The sequence below is a fragment of the Poecilia reticulata genome, linkage group LG16 (genome assembly GCF_000633615.1).
Source record: "Poecilia reticulata strain Guanapo linkage group LG16, Guppy_female_1.0+MT, whole genome shotgun sequence".
NCBI lineage: Eukaryota > Metazoa > Chordata > Actinopteri > Cyprinodontiformes > Poeciliidae > Poecilia > Poecilia reticulata.
In genome coordinates this window covers 20,299,660-20,316,111 of record NC_024346.1, presented here as the reverse complement: position 1 = coordinate 20,316,111, position 16,452 = coordinate 20,299,660, and the positions used below count along the sequence as shown (strand labels likewise).

Here is a 16,452-nt window from a genome sequence, read left to right as displayed (position 1 = left end):
CAAAAAAAAAAAACATTTAGACACCTATTTTATCAATATCCATAAACGTTTATTAGTCTGGTACGTTTGTTCTTCCTCAGATAGTAAAAAAAGAAAAAAGAAATCCCGGTTGCTTTTGAAATATGCAGCCAGGACTTCGTGACCTGAAGCACGGCGAGGATTCCTTCCAGGTGAGGTCTGGATGGCGATCCAAAGAGAGTGCTGTCGGCAGAATTTTGTTTTATGAACAGAGTTTGACCCTGCAGATGTGTTAGATAACGCCGTTGTTTCAGATGTCAGGTGCTTTCGCTTAGTCCAGTTGTGTTGCATTCCGTAGGCGTCCAAACAGCTGACACAATTGCTGTCTGGCAGGTGACGTGCTTTTCTCTCACACCATTTAAAGTTGAGGAAAACGGTGAGCTACTGGAAAGAGATGGCAATACCGGTTTCTAGGAATACAAATCAGGTCTTGCTGCTACGTAGGCCTGCCTCTTCAATTCTCGTAAATGCTTCAGGAAGTGAACAAAAGCAAGTCTCTTCTAACATAAAATGTCCTCAGCAGGCAAATGTGTCCAGAGAAAATGCAGAAGATGCTTATTTCATTTGCGCTTCTGTGGTTGGATTTGTTATTTCAGAAACATCTGCGCATTGTAAGCGCCTCTGCTCACATCTTTACGCTTAACGTTTTGGTTCGCAGCTCAATCGCATCGCTCGTCGTGTCATGCAAACTTTATTGCATTCCGGCCAAAAACTTCTAGGTGTTTGCAGTGACGCTGGAAGAAAAATCTTTCAGTGGCTAAATCAGATTTGAGAGGTGGGAAGGTTCTCCTTTCAGCATTACAATGGCCCTAAAGGCAGAAGTCACATCTCTCGGTGCGATCCGCTGCGTACTTTACTGTAAAGGCTGTGTGGTATAAATTTCCTCGCCTGTACCCACCCACTGGAGTCCGCCGGGACGTCCCAGCGGACCTGAAATTTCTGGATGCCAAATACTTCCGGTCAGAGTGTGGCACCAAACACGGCAGACAAAGAAAACGGGAGGTCAGATTACAAGCAGGAGAAGGAAAAACAAGAAGGGACACTTGTTTTAAGTAACACTGAAAGGAGAGATGTGCTGTTTTTCACAGTGTGGATTATTTACCTCTCAAGTACGAGGTTGCAAAAACTGCAACGCAAATCATCGTATCCTTCCTTTTCAGTTCTTTTGTTCGTCTCCTCTGTGTAGACATTACAGAGGCTGCATTGCTATCATTATCTCCACTTAAGTGGCTGAAGAGAAAACTGTATAACATCTGAGCGTGACTGGGTCGCAGCGTGAATAGTGGCTCATGCTCGCAGCTCCAGACGTGACACAAGATGGTTGATTAAAAAAGAAAAACATCCTGCACTTTCCAAATCTGTACTTCATTTAGGGGTATCAAGGTAAGGTATGAGACACAACTCTGTCAGATTTTTATTGATTAAAAAAAAAAAAAAAGACAACAACTTGAAAACCATGATTTCCTTTAACTTTACAGTTCTGAGCTACTCCTTATGTTGGCCCTGTCACATGAAATCCCAATCAAGTAACACAGCGGAACGTGAAAAGAGTCGAAGCAACACGAATCCTTCAGCAAGACTCTCCACCGTGAGGTTTCTGTTTCTCGGTAAATTGTGTTTCAAAGAGACAGTATTTATTTTTGCTGTAAACGTGTTGAGAAGGGAGTGTTACACATCTGCTGGTGTGGATTTAGAGCCAACATGATTTAAGCCCCAGACATACAGAAGGAGGCCTGGGTATTTTATTACCAGGCCTAAACAAACGCCTCCTTACATACAGGCTCCTCTATAGGTAGGGAGCAAGTCACATGTATGGGGATATTCCAGACACGTGACCGATGGGATTTGTGACGGAAACAATTCTCCGTTTAAAGTCATCAGATTATGCGCCAAACAAGCCGTAGAAGGCATTTCTGTAAGGTTTTTGTAGTTTATTTAAACATTCCGCATGAACAAGTTTTTTGTAGCTACACCCATTCAGATTGTAAAGCGAGACAAGCCTTACATAATACATAGTCTATATTTGACCACTGAGCTCCAGAGAACTCCAGCTATGCAACAACCGCCCCTCTTCTAGGTTACTGGGTGGGGGGTTGGAGACCAGTGGAGCTCACATGGATACATGCAAGAAGGAACTGAGGTCCATTACTAAAAATACTCTCAAATCCAAATGGGGGCAGTTGACCATACAGCCCCTAGCAAAAAGTATTCATATCCCTTTGGCTTGGATTTCATGGGGATAGACTAATACAAAGTAGTGTATGACTGTGAAGTGGAATGAAAGGAATGCCTGGGTTTCAACATATTTTAAAAATATATTCGGTAAGCGTGTGTAATGCCTGTGTACCCGGCCCCTCGGGTCAACACTTCTGTAAACCACTTTACAGCGCAACAACAACAACAACTGCAGGTCTTTTAGCTTATTTATGCATAGGGAGTTGTGTTTTTGACATTCTCCTTTGTAGGATAGCTCCAGTGCAGTCAAAAAAGCTGGACTTTGACTGGATCGCTATAACGCATGAATATCCTTTACTTCAGGATCGACCTGTCTTCGCCGCATCCACCTTTCCTGTCGCGTCTGAAAAGGTTCCCAACACGCGGAGAAGGCAAGCCTCACCGCATCATCATGGTGGTAGGGATGGCGGTTTTAGGGGAACTGGACCCCTTATAATTTTCTTCTTCCTATATGGCTTTCTTTTTGCCATCCATCCATAAAGGCAGGATTTATGGAACCAGTAAAAAAATATTTGTCCCATCTGAGCTAGGAATTCTTTCATCTGTCCGTTCTGGTTGACAACCATTTTAGTTTGCTTTTCTTGACGGGTCTTGTCTCTTCCTTGGTTTTCATGCTGCTGTTTGTTTACTAATGTTGTCAAATGTGGCCCTGGCTCGAACAGGACAGCTGGATTTCAGCTGGGTGATTTACTTATTAGATGACTTCTGAAGGCAGCTGCTTGAATAGGATTTTATTTAGTAGCAGTAGAATGAATGACGGTGATAAAAAGGTAAAGTCCATTTTTTATTGATTTATTTTACTTTTTGCGAACCTTGCGTCCTTTCACTGCCACTTTGCATTTAACTGGTTACTGCTTGCTGATATATTACATAAGATCCCAATAAAATTAGAGGCAGTTTGTGGTTGTAATGTGATAAAGTGTACTTTTGCAAGCCACTGTATTTATAACTCCAGGTTTTATCAGTTAAGATACTGGCATCATGGTTATTATCTCAACAACCAGGCAACAGCAGTCATTTTCTTTAATCTACTTCAGCAATTGCCAACCGCCAAATTTGCCAGCTTTTAGCTCAATTCTCTACTTTAATCTTATTTGACGGTGCCCTAGAAGGCGTCCACACAGGTTGCGACGCTTCTACGCAATGATACTACTTGAGTCTCTGCCATATTTTGGTGTTTTTATGTTCTTTGGCATCTCCCTTATCTGTGCTCCAAAGCACTCCTGTAATAAATCAAGCAGGAAGAGACGGGAGTCTGACGTCAGCAGCACGACTGCTTGCGTAATCTTGGCCCTCAAGTCCCATAGATTTGTCATATGGAGCAATCTGGCAAAGTAAACGGACTCTTATCACACTCTTATTCTCTCTATGGATGGTTGGATCCATCATGTCCAGCCTGAAGGCTCCGCTCGGCCTCCGCCTGCCATGTTGGGCAGTCAGAGTTGAAAACAATAGAGATTCGGATCAACTCGAATCAGTAAATGCCGGCTGCTACATTTGTATTTCAGCTGTTCAAAAGCTTCACATGACGCACTATAACTATAGCAAACACTCAGTTTCCTTCAGTAACACGTCCGTCGGTGTCAAAATACGAGGGAGGGCAGGGGGAGTTTTCTGGGGGGAATAATTCACTGAAATTGCAGGAAAGTTGACAGACGGGTGAGAAAATTACCTCTACAACTCATCCAGTGTGACAAACGGAGTGGTATCACAATTCATCACGGTGACACCTAAGCGCTCATTGTTTGTCAGTGTCAGTTTCCAGCCACGCTTTTACAACCTGCTGTGACGTCTGCTCGTGTCTGTGCGGCTGACAGAAAGAAGGCTGCGCCGCTGCACCGCTGCACTTCCTCTCGCTGCTCAACAGCAGAAAAACGCAACACTAACGTCTGCTGTTTTACTTCTTAACTAACTAGGCGGAACAACACCGGTTCACTAAGGTAATTTAAAACTATTTACCAGAGATCGACGTCTTAAATTTGTTTGCTCACGGGCATCTCCGGTAAGAAAGTTGGTCTAATGTACAGTTTATTGAAGGTGTGTTTAAATACGGGCTTCCTCACCGCACCTACAAGGCTCACAGTCTTAGTTGTTCTAGTTCCAGCAGGATGTCAACCTGAGGGATAAACAGAGCATCCAGCAGATTGCAGTACCTGCTTAAATGGAGGAGCGTGGGGGCGGTAAAGGATAGTTCAGGATTTCAAAGGTGAGGTTTTCAAGTTGTCCAAATGTGAGATTAATTGGTCACAGAGGCTGAAGACAAAAAGGCCCCAAGATCCAAATGGTAAATGCCCTGTACTAGTGTTTTATCTAGTCTAGAGGATTTCAAAAGGGGGAGTCATTCACCCATTCATGCAGACATTCAAGCTGCTGATGGTGGTATGCTACACTGCAGCCAGAGCAGGCAAGGTGAGTGAAGCGCCTTGCTCAAGGGTACAGAACCTGAGATGAGCTGAATGGGGCTTTGAGCCGGATACCCAGATTACAGGACAAACTCCTACCTCCTGAGCGCCCACACAGACTTTTACAGTACCAAAGCAATGTTGCATTTTGTGACAAAACTTTAGTCAAAAATATAGAAAACTCACAAAATTGTGTGTTTTTTTTTTTTTTGATGATTAGAATAAAAAAAATAAATCATGTTACAACAACGAGCAGATTACTGCCTTGGGGTTTTCATTTCGTAAAAATCTATATTTGAAGTTTCTGGGCACTGAAGCTAACGGCTAATTCAAGCCTTCTTCAAACAACTCCAAACTCAAAAACATCCCAGCAGGCAATGGATGACTGTTTTCTTAACCTTTAAACCATCGTCACGTGGTAGTTTTACTCAGAGGTCAATAACTATTTATACAGGAAATCGAAGCAGAACTCGGCGCTCCACCAACAACCTTTCTCTGAGAAAGTCTTACGACTGCAAACACAGAAGAGAAATGAGTAAAATAAATGCAGTGTTGTGTAAAAATCAACAAGTTTTCATTTAGACCAATGTTCCTAATTTTTTATGCTGCCTTACTCACTCTGATCAGAAACGTTATGCATGTTCCTTTCTCAGTACGGTAAGATCCCAGGGGGAACATTCCCTTTCCTGTGTCAATAACCATCCAGTGAAGTTGTGATAATGAATGAAAAGTTTTGTGAAACAGAGTTATGATGTATTTGACACTAGAGTTGATTCACAATTATAGAAATCCACTTTGGTCGTGGCCCGTCGAAGACTAGCTGTCAGCTTCAGCTTTTAATCAGGATTTACATTAAATGAACTTGCAGAGAGTTATACACAAACTGCTTATAGCATTTCAACAGTATGTCACTTTAAACCCTAATATTTAAACATGAACCATTATTGTTTTTTTTTGCCAATTAAATAAACATCTTGCCTCTACATCAACCTCGCTCCCTCTTACACGAAGCTGTGAGGGAACGTGAGAATGTCAAAGGGGCTGACATTTATCTACAGCCCGCCGCCCCACCACCAAACGCTTTTAAAAAACTTTTCTCATCCCTGCTCAGGTAAGAGACGGCTCTTCTCCCAGAATGCACGAGTACCGCGAGGGTGGTTATTTATAGTCGCATGACGCATGATGTGTCTCATGTGTGCTCGGCAGGGCCCTCGGCTGCAGACGCTGCTTCCTGGCTCTTCAGCGGCCGTGGATGTTGTTGCCACAGAAACAGCGCGGTGTTGACATCACAGTGCTTCAAGTGATCTGCTGTGGAGACCAAAAAGCCAAAGCCTGATGATCACCGCCTGAGTCCTCGGAGGTTTGCGAGAAGCTGTTAGCCTCCAGCTGTGGACACAAGCTGAAACATGCATGAAACACAGAAGAAAAACACACACACATGCATACGCCCTTGTGTTTTGGAGAGAAGATAATGACGTGAACTGGCGCATGTGATTGTGTCTGTTTAATGGCTGCATTGCTGAAACAACATGGGATGAACTTTGGTCTGTTGTAAACATTTTACGGGTGTGTAAACATGCAGTGTGGAAATGTATGATGAGCCGATGAGGGGGTGTGGGGGGCATTTTTAATTATTACCTTAAAAAGGGGAAAATCCCCACCTCTGCTGTATGCTGGAATAAACAGAAACAATCCAAAGGCCCATCTCATCACGGAGGGAGTAATGTCTGCTATTGTGAGTAATGTCTATGATTGAGTCAGGTCCATCATTATGAGACATTTAGGGTATTTAAGCCCGTAATAGGCTCCATTTAAGACGAGATGAGGCGTAAAGACAAAGGCAGGTCCGACCGCAGGCCAGTCACAGAAGACCAGAGACTCTGGACACTCAAGAAACGTGCAGACAGCCCGCCTCAAACCGGTGCCGCACTTACAGTTCCTGGGAGAAAAGCTCACAAACGTTCTGTTTTCACTCCAGGAATGTTTTTGTAAAAGGCACCAAAACAAATAAAATGCATCCTGCCGCACAGAAAAAGAGGCACAGCGGAGAAAACCGGGAGGGCAAAGAAAAGGTTATCTGAGCAACACCGAGCAAATAAAATTAGCAGGCGTTTTGTGCGGGGAGTTTGTTTTGATGAATGGACACATCAAAGTCTAAAAGGTCACAGGTTTCTACTGTACCTGTTAAGACATGCAAATCTCCCCATAGGAGATCTAAGCTGAGCCTCATGACAGATAAAGAGCATTGAAACAATAAGAAACATCCATTACTTTTCTCTTTTAATAAGTGGGTGAAAGGAGGGAAACTCAAACCAACCTCTCGCCAGCAGCGCTCTTTAGCTCATTCTGGGGATCCAAACATGTTCTCTGGCCAGACGGGATGCGCAGCTCCTCCACTGGGTTCTGGTCTCCTCCATCTCCTTCTAGTTGGACACAAATCTGAGTTCAGGACACATCTTAATGTAAAAACTGCTGGTGGATCCTTTCAGTGTGGAGTAAAGTACAGATCCATTCAGACTATTTAGCTAAGAGTTAACTGTACCAAAGTTAGGCAAGACCAATCTCAAAACCTTAACAGTGTTTTATTAACCTTTGAACCATTGTCACATTTTCATTAAGCAGTTATTCAAACAAAAGCTGATAAATATTTGCGTGGGAAACTCAAATCCTCCAGTTCTTTTGTTAATCACTTTCGGCTTCTCTGTGAATGACCGTCCTATGCAAAATATTACAGCGTCTCCATGAACTACTCGACTTTTCCAAGGTTCAAGCACTTTCAAGACAGTAGATGTTTGCTTTTGGCCTTCTCTGACTCACTGTTTCCTTGATCTGGATTTGAAAATATACGAACTGCTTCTATTTCTTTTTTTATTTTATTAGATTTTTTTTTATTGCTTTTTTTTAACAGCACGTCATTTCCAAAAAAAATCCCAAATTATCTCTTTAATACGTGGCTTCTGGCCAGCCGTTATCATAAGCAGAAGTAGAGTTTGTATTTTCCGCAGGGTCGGCATGAGGCATCATTAGATTTGTGGCTGCAGAAGGTCCCGTCCTGACGTCAATTCTCCCACGACAGCAGCGGTCGTACATCACACTCGCAAATAACTTCAAAGTTGAACGTTCTGTTGACAGAGGCACAGCTTAAGGCCAAATTAATAATGTCAGCTGCTTGTATATGAGTTTCAAGAGCGTTTCATGCATAACTGTTCATGAGTAGAGAAGTAAAAAATAAAAATTCACAGATTTTATTGTGATGAATTTCCATATCATCCAACATAAAAAGTCCTATTGCTTGACAGCCCAAACATCTGGGGCTATCCCATTTGAATTCATCTTAAAATAAAATCATCTTTATTTTTTTAAACACATTTTTTACTAAGCGACATTGTTTTTGGTTTTTTTTTTTTCTCCAGGGTTTTGTAAGCTGTTGCTCATTAGGCTTCGCATTCCGGCAATAATTTAAACAAACTTTAAAATACTTTCTTTCATTATATTTGAGATGCAAAAAGAAGGAGAAACAACACAAACCTTGTCTACAGCAAGTAAATTATCAACCGTTCACGCTTCACTCAGTATATAAATTAAATAAATGAATTTGAGTCACTAATTAGCTGTATAGCAAGTTATTTTCAAATCACAGAATGCAAAAATGTTTCATCATGGAGCGTGTGAAAACCCCCTTTAAACTCCCCCCTTTAAAACTTGCTCAGGGCCTCAAATAACTTTGGGCCGCCTCTGCTCCGAGCAGCTGCAGTCTTATCCCAGTTCTTACTGTTTTTATCAGACTCAGTCAGACTCGGGCTCAGCTGTAGTCTGGGCCTGAGGTAATGCTCCTCCGGATCCCTGATGATCGGAGGGGAAAACTGTGCCAGCATGCAGCTGCTGCAGAGCAGAGGAGGAGGAGGAGCAGAAAGCTGTCACCGAGCGTCAGATGGAGGGTGTTCCCTGCATGCAGGACGTCCATAATCAATGACCAAACGCAGCAGCCAATCACTGCGGCCCATGCTAATAAGGAGGCTCTCTAAGCCTCCAGGACCTTCCTTATGAATCCGCGCTTTGCACACTGACCGGATTTCAGCGGCACACAGGGCAGGAGGAAGCTGCTGATCTCGGTCAATCCTAAAACTTTCTTTCTCCCCACCGCCTCCAGTTTTTGAACCAGACCTGCTCCGGCCGCTGACCCCGAGAGGAATACGCGGTGATCTTGGTGATTTTGGAAGAAGATTCTCTGGTTGTTAATTATTATATTTTTTATTTTTTATTTTCCATCCTTTTTTTTGTTTGTTTGTTTGTTTGTTTTGTTTGTTTTTCATTTAAGTCGGGGGGGAAAAAAAAGAGTTGGGACTGAAATGTCTGGAGCTTTGGATCAGACTCGGAGGTTCTGTGTGTTGTCGTGGGATCAGGTGCAGCGTTTGGACTCGATCCTTGGGGAGGCTGTCCCCATCCACGGCCGAGGAAACTTCCCCACTCTGTCCGTGCAACCCCGACAGATCGTCCAGGTATGGTAATCCGACACTCCCAACTCTCTCTTTTTACATTTTATTTAAATTTCGAGCAGAGGCAGTGCGAAGATCTGTTTAGTTAAGTTTACAAACAACTAATTTAGTCCACTGAACCCCCCGCCCCCCCACATATAATATATAATCTATTATTAAGCCTGCAAACTGAATATATTTTGCCGGAGCTTCAAATTTAAATGAATAATTGATGGTAACTTAGTTATTCCCTTTGAAAGTCCTCAACGACCCCTGGTGGTCTTTTTATCACTCTTAGACACACCCAGAACTTAATTTTCTCTCTCTCTTTTTTTTTTTTTTACTCTTTTTCCTCTCAAGATCATCCTCAATTTAAGTACATTTAATTTAATAGAGATTAATTAGATTTATTCCATGAGAACGAGTAAAATCCTCCAAAAATGTATTAAATGTATGGAGCCAGTATTTACATATTCTCTCTGTAGATGTCATTTGCTGCGTGGCCTATATGATCTAGAACAGTGTGGTCAGATCCCGTTTCGCCTCCCCTGATACTTAGGTTTGCGTTTAGCTGGAAAAGAAACTGCAGAGTTAGAATTTCAAAATGAACGGGTGGCTGTTACAGGACACCCCCCACCTCCCCCCCCCCCCCTTCATTTTTCCATCTCATTTTGCACTCTGATATATTCAAGATGAGCCCAAGAACTTTGTGAAACCCAGAGGTCCGTGCCTGTGGTTGTGGAAAGATGAATGGTCCATTGAAGAACGCGGGGAGGCTTAAATGGGGGGTTTGATTTCCAAGTGTGGGGACTCCTGTGTTTGCTCTGGATTTGTGGAATCCCTGTATAATTTATTTATTTATTTTTCTTCTTCTTTCTTTCTCGAATCTACCATCTGCTGCATAGATTAATTTAAACGGAGGCTGAACGCTGATGACTGGTTTCGGTGTGTGTTTTATCAGTCATGATGAGGTGCTGCTCCAGTTCCTCTGACATAACAGGGAACGACATGAATGGATGCATGGACCTTTGTCCCACTGCAGTGGCACTGCTATTATATCAGCTTCATCATCATAAACATGCATTTACTCCCTATTTTAGACTTTTTTATCTAAATACAGTCTCTGACTTGTTTTTCTTTTCTTTTTCCAAGTTTATTTTGTTCGGCAAATTTTCAGTCATTTATGCTTCACAGCACGTGTTTCTGATCATTAGCAGGCATATATTCAAGTCGAAATGAGTTTTGTTTTTCAGTATTTCACCTGTTGATTATTGATCAAAGACAGAATTGACCAATTCCAATTCCTACTAAGCTCAGATGTTCACCTCTGCTGTGTAAAACAAGAGCCTTTGTCTTCCACGTTTTAGATGCATCCCTTTTCCAACATATCTGAAATGGCTGAATTATCTCTGCAATATGTCATTAAGTTGATCATTATCCTGGGCGTCGAAAACCAATGCACTCAAGATGCCACAGGCCAAGAGCCTCACAAAAATACATGTGCATTTCTGCATTCTTATATAAAAATTGGTATAATGAGAGCATCTGCACTCATGCCATCACCCGATTGAGCAAAAGAGTGGAAAATGAGTTCAAACAGCATAAATAATCCATATCATGTTAGGTTGGGATTGGAGATTAAATATTATTATTAGTGTTCATCTCTTTTATCCTATGAGGACTAATTAGCATAACAAAATATTTGATTTGTATTTGAATCCAACAGAAAATGATGTAATTACAGGATTGATCCTAAATATCAAAACAAAAGTTCTTCATCTTGATCTGATTTTCTTTTTTACTACAAACAGAGCAATTGATCAGTGTGTTTACTGACAAAAAATATAGTATTTCTTACTTTTTGAACACGTGATAAGCAAGAAAAAAATAGAAGAAAAAAATAGATTTTTTTTTTCAATTATATGACTTGGCTCTCCCTTGTTAGAATCGACCAAAGGAAAAACTGACTGATTCCATTCACTGGATGTCTCGGGTTTTGCAACACAAATCCACTTCAGTTTCACACTTTTTTTTTTTTTTGAGCTAGAGAGCTTGAGCCCTTTATAATCCTAACCTGGAGTATTCTAAATTTTAGCCATGAGGTTAATACCTCTAGTTGAACTTCTTTTTTGGGGGGGGGGGGACGGGGGGTAATCACATATCTGCATCCAAGCATCTCTGAGAGGTGAGTTGCTAAGTGCAGGATCGCTTGGACATGATTAGAGCTTGAAGCGCTAAAAAGGAGAAAAAGAAAACACTTTTTCATTGCTTCTGACTGGAGTTTGGACCCAGTTCATTCTGCTTTATGGCTGAATTACTGTAAGCATCTCGCTGGCAAATTGCTGCTGTCGCAAGTTTTGTCCTGCTCATTATCCTGCACCAGGGGGGTTGCCCCTTCTTTAAAATGTGTTTGTCTCTAGGCTGACCCAGTGTGTATAAATAGAGCCGTCATGTTATCTGATCACCATGGGAGAGAGCGTTAACGCACACTAATCTGACAGGCCGGTACCGTGGAGGATTGAGGATTGCGTGTGAGCATGCAGTAGCTAATTTGTGCTGCAGGTGTTTATTTCTTCATGGTTTTGCAGCAGTTGTTTACCCAGCAGAGCCACAGTCTGACATGTCCAGTCAGTGATGCACGGAGTGTTAGTACAAGCGTCGAGATAAACCTCTGATCCCTCCTACAGATGCAGAACGGAAGCCGATGCCTTTTAATTTGAAACCTAAACTAGATTATTGCAGTTTAAGCACATAACCTGAACGCATCCTTATTGCTGTTTTCAAAGCAGCGAAGTCTGTTGACTCTCGGTTGCAAATTGCAGGATGACCAGAGCGTGTCCCTGTGCTCCCTTTTGGTGGCAGGTTAGGATTATAAATCTTATCTGTGTGACTTTGATAAGGCAGTCTGACCCAGGTGGATGTAGCCCTGGAGACTTTCCATCCCTGCGTTTGTTTTTTTTGTTTTGTTTTTCGTTTTTTTTGCAGCACTTCAGTTTGATTCAGACTGAGGTTGAGGGTAATGAGGTGGACTTTTGTGAGCATGGGGTATTGATCTTGCCTTCACAATCTATTGATTTCCTCTGGGTTGCTGTGGAGGTTACTTAAACAAGTCTTTTGAGATGCTTGCTAAATAACTGTAGTGGAATTTCAGGTTTTGGCCAATAGAGATTCACCGATCAAGCTGATGACGATTTCTGGTTTTCTTTGGATCTGCCGATTCCCAAAAGATTCAAAAAACATTTTTTGAATGCAACAGATTAAGAATTTTGGAGATAATTTGTAGTTACGAATCAATCTCTAATGAATCCATAGAGCATAAATAGTGTAAATTGTTTGTTTTGATGGATTTAATTAACATGAGAGGGTAAAAAAGCAGCTTTTTCAGCATTAGGCCAAACTAAGCCAGTCAAGATACAGTTTTCTGGTTAATATCTGTGGCCAACTGATTGATGATTCTCCAGAAATATGACCATATCCGATACTGAAGTCTCATAAATTGTTGACCATTGTTGACCAGCACAGGGGTTGTGACGTCATCAGTAGAGAGCCTTCTGTATTATGCCGTTATATAATTTTGATAAGATGTATTGACTTTATTGTCCTTTCTATCTTTTACATCATAAGCCAGCTGCTGGAATGCACTTTATCTCGGTAGAGTTGTGGTTTACATTTCAATAAACTGAAAAACTGTTTTGAGGTTTGCGTAACAGTCTTGTGTTAATAATTACTTCTCCTCTGATAATAAAGATAATGTTGAATTAATGATTCTGAACTTAAATAACTGAAATGACTAGTTTTTCTTGAAGAAATTAATGAATGCTACATTTATGTTTCTAAATGTGACTGAATACAATTACTATGTTAACTGCACAGTCCTAGTTTAATTTCTGCTCTATTAGAGACACACTAATCAGAATTTTGTGGACAATTTTGGATTACCAATTCTTCTGAATCTTCAGCCAGCCAAAAAACAATTTTAGCTGATTCTGGTTTCTCTTCAAAAAGAAGATAAGAACATTGTTTATTTATTTATGTTTGTTTTTTGTTTAGCTCTTTTTAATTTATTCTTGATATTAAGTCAAATACATCTGTGAAATGGTTTTCCTCATAATAAAAAGACAGAAAAAACAGTTACAGAGTTCAGCATTATATCAAGGATTAGTGTAGCGACCACTACAAAAGCCGACGTCTTCGGGTGTATTTACAGAGAATTCAGTTTCTTCCCTTAAGAAAAAAGTTGCCAACGTTTTCATCTTCCTTAAGTTGGAGGTTAAAAGTGAAACAGAATGAAACAGCGCAACTTTGCTGTACTCCGTTTAGCCTTCCTGTTGTCTGATGACAGTCTTGCTCTCTCTCTCTTTCCCTGTCTTGCAGCTTAAACAAAGCACATCTCTTTATATTTGTAGGAAATACAATTAACATTAAAATTCCTTCTTAAAAACCTGTTTTTCGTTTCGTTTTTTTATGCACACTACTGACAATGACGATGACTAACTTTGACTTTGTCATCACAATAAGGGACACAATAATTTGTGGAGAACTTAAAATGAATTAACACAGTAAAACTGGTTCTATCCTTGTACTATACACAACAAATGAAAATCTGTTTACAATTTCTTCTTGGCCTAAATGGTTTGTTTTATGGTTTTCTTTAAGTGATTTTTTATTTTTATTTTTAAATGAATGACATATTTGGTAAAGGTCACTCATCGTGTGTTGTTTTTGTCCAGGTGGTGAGAGCGAGGCTCGAGGAGAGAGGAGTGTGTGTGAAGGACGTGAGGTTGAACGGCTCAGCGGCCAGCCACGTGCTCCATCAGGAAAACGGCCTTGGCTACAAGGACCTGGACCTGATCTTCGGGGTGTCGCTAAAGGATGACCAGGCCTTCCGCCTGGTGAAAGACGTCGTCCTGGACTGCCTGTTGGACTTCTTGCCGGCCGGGGTCTCTAAGGAGCGCATCACGGCGCTGACCCTCAAGGAGGCTTATGTGCAAAAACTGGTAAAAGTCTGCAACGACACGGACCGCTGGAGCCTCATCTCGCTGTCCAACAACACGGGCAAGAACGTGGAGCTTAAGTTTGTGGACTCTTTGAGGCGGCAGTTTGAATTCAGCGTGGACTCCTTCCAGATTTGTCTGGACTCGCTGCTCCTGTTTGACCGGTGCTCGGAGACCCCCATGTCAGAGAGCTTTCACCCCACTGTGATCGGGGAGAGCGTGTACGGCGACTTCCAGGAAGCTATGGACCATCTGTGCCGGAGGACCATAGCGACGCGGAGCCCCGAGGAAATCAGGGGCGGTGGCTTGCTGAAGTACTGCCACCTGCTGGTGAGGGGCTTCACGCCCTCCTCCGAAGCAGACATGAAGCAGATGCAACGCTACATGTGCTCCCGCTTTTTCATTGACTTTTCCGACATAGGTGAGCAGCAGAGGAAGCTGGAGGCCTACCTGCAGAACCACTTCGCCGGCATGGAGCACAAACGCTACGAGTGCCTGATGACGCTGCACCACGTTGTGAACGAGAGTACTGTGTGTCTAATGAGCCACGAGCGGCGTCAGACGCTCAGCCTCATCTCCATGCTGGCGCTGAAGGTCCTCGCCGAACAGAACGCCATCCCGACCGTGACAAACGTCACGTGTTACTACCAGCCGGCACCTTACGTGCAAGACATCAACTTTAGCAATTATTACATCGCACACGTGCAAGCGCCGCAGATCACGCAGTGTAGTAATTCGTATCAGACGTGGCTGCCCTGCAGCTGAGCCCTGAGCCCCCCCCACGTGTCTCCATCATTGCCGCGTCAAAGGAACAGGGAAACAAAATCTTGGTTTGCCAAATGTGACTTGATTCAAACAATCCTGTACTGCTGGATGTCTGATTGAGCTGACAAATAATTTCTCCTCACGTTTTTTTTTTTTTTTTTTCTTGTTTTTTCCAGATGCAAAAAAACATCTGTAAGATTGCTGGTCATTTCTGAGATGTAGCTTTAATATCATATTTAAATTTAAAAAGAAAACAAGTCTTTATATGTTTCAGAAATACGTGTTTCGATGGAATGAAACATTGACGCTGGTGTTATTTTCTTACATTTTTGAAAAAAAAAAGGAAAGAAAAAAAGCAATTACTTACTGGACCAAAGATGTATTTTTTATTTTATTTTTTTGTGTTCTGAATTAAGTGATGCTTTAATTAATAGTGCCTAAAAAGAACCACAAAATGTTTGAAAACATTTGTAAAGTGACAACTGTGAATTCAGTGTTTTCTAGATTCTGTCTCTTTTCAGAAACATAAGCATTCATTTTTTTGAGAATAAAAAAAAAATGGAAAACCCAGATTTTTTTTTGCATTGTGGTCATTTTATGTTTGTCCTATAATGATTGATGTTTCAGTCGGTGGGTTTATGGTCGTTATTAGTTTACAGTTTGTCGTCTGAGCTACTTCAACACTCTCAATGAAGTCACCTTATATATATTAAGGCATCGTAGTGATTCCGTCGTTTAAAGTCCCTTTGTGGACATGTCAGAGAAACCATTAAAATCACTTCTTTTAACCTTATTTAAATACAAGATTTAGCTCAAGATCACTTTGGACAAAAGTTATGAAGAGCCACAAATTCAGAGCCAAAGGCTAAAGAGTCCTGATTTAGGACTTTATGTCATTGCATTGTTTTTTATTTTCTATTTTCACTTTGCATTGAATTTCTGCTAGACAGCTATTTTTTCACTTGTTCCCCTCTCAGCCCATGTTTCAGTCAGGAAGATAATTGGTAGCACACTGCCTCAAACACCCACTTTCTTGTGCAAATAGCCATCAACTTCTGCATAAGCAACCACCCTGTCCAAAGGTAATTGTGGTTTAATTGTCCATGAAATAGCCATTGCATTAGCCACTATGATGTTTTGAGAATAGAGTTGTTTTAGGATGGAAGAGGCCTGCTTTTTCTTACCCTTCTTTTTCATTTACTGTTAGCTTTAGCCTCCTGGTCTGGCTAATCTGAATTGCCAAGAAAGTTCAGTTTTGAAGGTAAACTATCTTAAAGAGCAACATACTTGCCTCCAATTTAGCTGTCTAATACCATCTTGACATCCTCATTTTACTCTAAATAAACCTCATAGGAGAAACAATATATTTTAACTATATATTTGGCTCTTTTTTAGTTTTATTCTCGCATTTCTATATTTTTAATTGAGTTATTTCTTAGTTATCAGGTAACCATAGTATTCCCACAGTATTTTTTCATGCTGTGGGAATCTCATACTGATCCATGCCTACTTGTCATTTGACCTTAACAAATACCTTCTCTTCATTAAATGTGAGAAGTCTCG

At 41.4% G+C, this 16,452-nt stretch overlaps 1 protein-coding gene and 1 long non-coding RNA gene across 3 annotated transcripts; both read left to right on the top strand.

Moving 5' to 3' along the window:
* Positions 1-91: 91 nt before the first annotated feature.
* Positions 92-6,873, top strand: LOC103478443 (uncharacterized). 2 transcript variants are annotated; one of them, XR_535800.2, is made up of 3 exons: positions 92-1,401; positions 1,497-1,625; positions 2,557-6,873. It is a non-coding gene; the product is annotated as an uncharacterized LOC103478443 (long non-coding RNA). The 2 variants fall into 2 exon arrangements; XR_001777448.1 differs by having other exon boundaries at positions 1,497-5,766; positions 5,862-6,873.
* Positions 6,874-8,701: 1,828 nt separating this feature from the next.
* On the top strand, positions 8,702-15,461 carry tent5ba (terminal nucleotidyltransferase 5ba). Its single transcript, XM_008432309.2, has 2 exons — positions 8,702-9,154; positions 13,861-15,461. Exons 1-2 carry the CDS (start codon positions 9,005-9,007, stop codon positions 14,887-14,889), a joined length of 1,179 nt encoding a protein of 392 aa, XP_008430531.1. The 5' UTR covers positions 8,702-9,004; the 3' UTR covers positions 14,890-15,461.
* Positions 15,462-16,452: the final 991 nt, after the last annotated feature.

What these genes read in the sequence shown, in the direction of transcription:
- tent5ba (XM_008432309.2), top strand. Translation starts at nt 9,005, where the DNA reads ATGTCTGGAGCTTTGGATCAGACTCGGAGGTTCTGTGTGTTGTCGTGG. An exon ending in AACCCCGACAGATCGTCCAG is followed by an intron (nt 9,155 to 13,860) that starts GTATGGTAATCC and finishes GTTTTTGTCCAG; the next exon opens with GTGGTGAGAGCGAGGCTCGA.